The 2,236-nt window shown below is 36.6% G+C and overlaps 1 protein-coding gene across 1 annotated transcript in view; it reads left to right on the top strand.

The window, feature by feature from the left end:
• Nucleotides 1–307: 307 nt before the first annotated feature.
• Nucleotides 308–2,236, top strand: part of LOC114276826 (calcium-transporting ATPase 2, plasma membrane-type) — a 6,643-nt gene continuing 4,714 nt past the window's right edge. Inside the window, exons 1-2 of the mRNA XM_028218664.2 lie at nucleotides 308–1,020; nucleotides 2,125–2,179. Coding sequence (XP_028074465.1) covers nucleotides 844–1,020; nucleotides 2,125–2,179 — 232 coding nt within the window. The 5' untranslated portion in view covers nucleotides 308–843. The remainder of the gene's footprint in view (nucleotides 1,021–2,124; nucleotides 2,180–2,236) is intronic.

The following is a 2,236-nucleotide window of genomic DNA, read 5'->3' as shown; positions in this document are numbered from 1 at the left end:
TTTTTGCAATTGATTTACATAATCGGGACAAATATTTTCTGAAAATTTTTAAATTTTTTATGTGCTTTAAAATAATTTTGAATTGTATATTTAGTTATGAGTTGTAAATTTTTGTATCACATATCAAATGTCACATCAATAATTCCCCACTCAAATCAAACCTCTTTTCCAAAACTATTTTCAAAACTCTTTACCAAACAAATTTTCTACACTCAAATCATAATTCCACAACACACAAACTCAAAATATAACTCATACTCTCGAATCACATTTACAAAACTCTACCCAACGCTACCTTAAATCTGCTTTCAAACTCTGACCTCGCCAACTCGTTCTTACCCAAAAATTAAGAAAGACCAAGTGTTAAATCTCTCTTTCTCTGTCTCACCCAAGTGTTTTCCGCATAATTCGGATCCTCTTACTCTTCATCTTCTTCCTTTGTCATTTCTGCTTTGATTTTATTGATTTACCCTAAAATTTGTTTCTTATAGTTGCAGAAACTTACTTAATATTGAAACTTCCCAGAAAATCACTCACTTTCTTGGTTGGTGGCTCACCAACACGTTACTCTTTTTCCTTCCTTTTTTATATATATATTTTTTCTTTTCCCCACACGGTCTCATTTGGATTATTACACGAAGATGGTGGTGAAACTTCCTTGGTGTTTTCGTTGCTTTTATATAGCAATATCTCATTAAAGATTCGTAGATTCGTCGTAGTTTCTGTGTTTGCTGCCGAAGCTTATATTTGAAGGAGCGAAGCGTAACTGTCGTTTGTATTGAAAATCGAAAGAGAAAAACAGTAAGACAATTAGGGAAAGAAAGAAATAGAGGAGGATCGAGGATGGAGAGCTTGCTGGACGAGGATTTCACAGCTGTGAAAGCGAAGCACTCGACTGATGAGGCGTTGCAGAGATGGAGGGGACTCTGTAAGGTTGTCAAGAACCCTAAGCGGAGGTTCCGATTCACTGCCAATCTCTCTAAGCGCTATGAGGCCGCCGCAATGCGCCGCACCAATCAGGTCCCCTCTCTCTCTCTCTCTCTCTCAATTTGTGTGAAAGACATTTAGGTTTTCTCAGACTAGATGGTTCTTTATCTCACATAAAGACATAAGTTGTTACTTATTCAAAAATTTTCCTTCCTTCTTTTCTGAGTGTTCTGTTGAGTTCTGGCGATTATGTTATGGATGTCCTTGTATCTGTATATATTTTGACAAAAAAAAAAAAAAACGCTTTGAATTTCTAAAGAAAGTTCGGTAATTTATGACAAAAACGCTTCAGAACTTGTAAACTAAGGCCAGAAAGGTTTTATAATACCTTTCTTTTTCTGTATATTGCGACATCAGTGTTGCCATGTTTGTCTGTGCATTTGCTTCCGTGTATGGCCCTAGATATTGATTACCTCTTTTACTTGGGTCGGCTCGGCCTCTGGTCGTGCTCATCCTCTGGTTCATGCTCCCAGCTCTGCTTTTCATGTCCATCCTTAGAGCATCTGTGAGATGTTAAAATTGTAGGCATTAAGGTGTTATATGACAAAAAATGATAAAAAGAGGCCCAATTTTGTGTGTTAAGATTTGTTAGTTTAGCGGATGCTTGCGTGTTGCAATGGAGATGGCAAGTCCACTCGAAGTGTGTATAAATGTGTGTGGAAAGAAAATAATATAGTTAAATGATGCAAAAGTACCTTCACTTTCTTGTACGATGTTAATTCACTCTTCACAGTTATGACAGTTAACAAGTGAGTTATACTCTGAACCATTTAATAAGCGAATTAACACTTCCATTGGAGCGAGATTTTGCATGTTAATTTACAAATCTTTTAACTTCTTACACAAAAACTCACACTAACGAACCCTTGTGATGCTCTCAGCTTGGCTCAGCCACTCCACGGAGTGGTCTCCCAGGCTAAGCCTTGGGTCGAGTGGAAATATATCCATCAAATCAAGGATATTTTAAAATTTTGACAATAACACTTGCTTCTTTAATTCCTAATAACATTGTTTAATCTCTCCCCCCCAGTTATTCCTGAAATTTCTTGCCCAACTATGTTGTTACCACTTGGTTCCTGGCTTTATTTACTTGCTTTCCAAGTTGGTTTCTAAATTCCAAGTTTTGTGTAACTATAGGAGAAGTTGAGAGTTGCAGTTCTGGTTTCCAAAGCTGCAATTCAGTTCATCCAAGGTGAGTTTATTCACATTTTTCAGTTAAATTTTGTCATAATAAAAGGTTTGTCAGGTT

Source organism: Camellia sinensis, chromosome 4 (assembly GCF_055761805.1).
Source record: "Camellia sinensis isolate YWXY chromosome 4, ASM5576180v1, whole genome shotgun sequence".
NCBI classification, from domain to species: Eukaryota; Viridiplantae; Streptophyta; class Magnoliopsida; order Ericales; family Theaceae; genus Camellia; species Camellia sinensis.
Note: the sequence above shows the minus strand (reverse complement) of the source record. Positions and strands in the feature narration are given on the sequence as shown.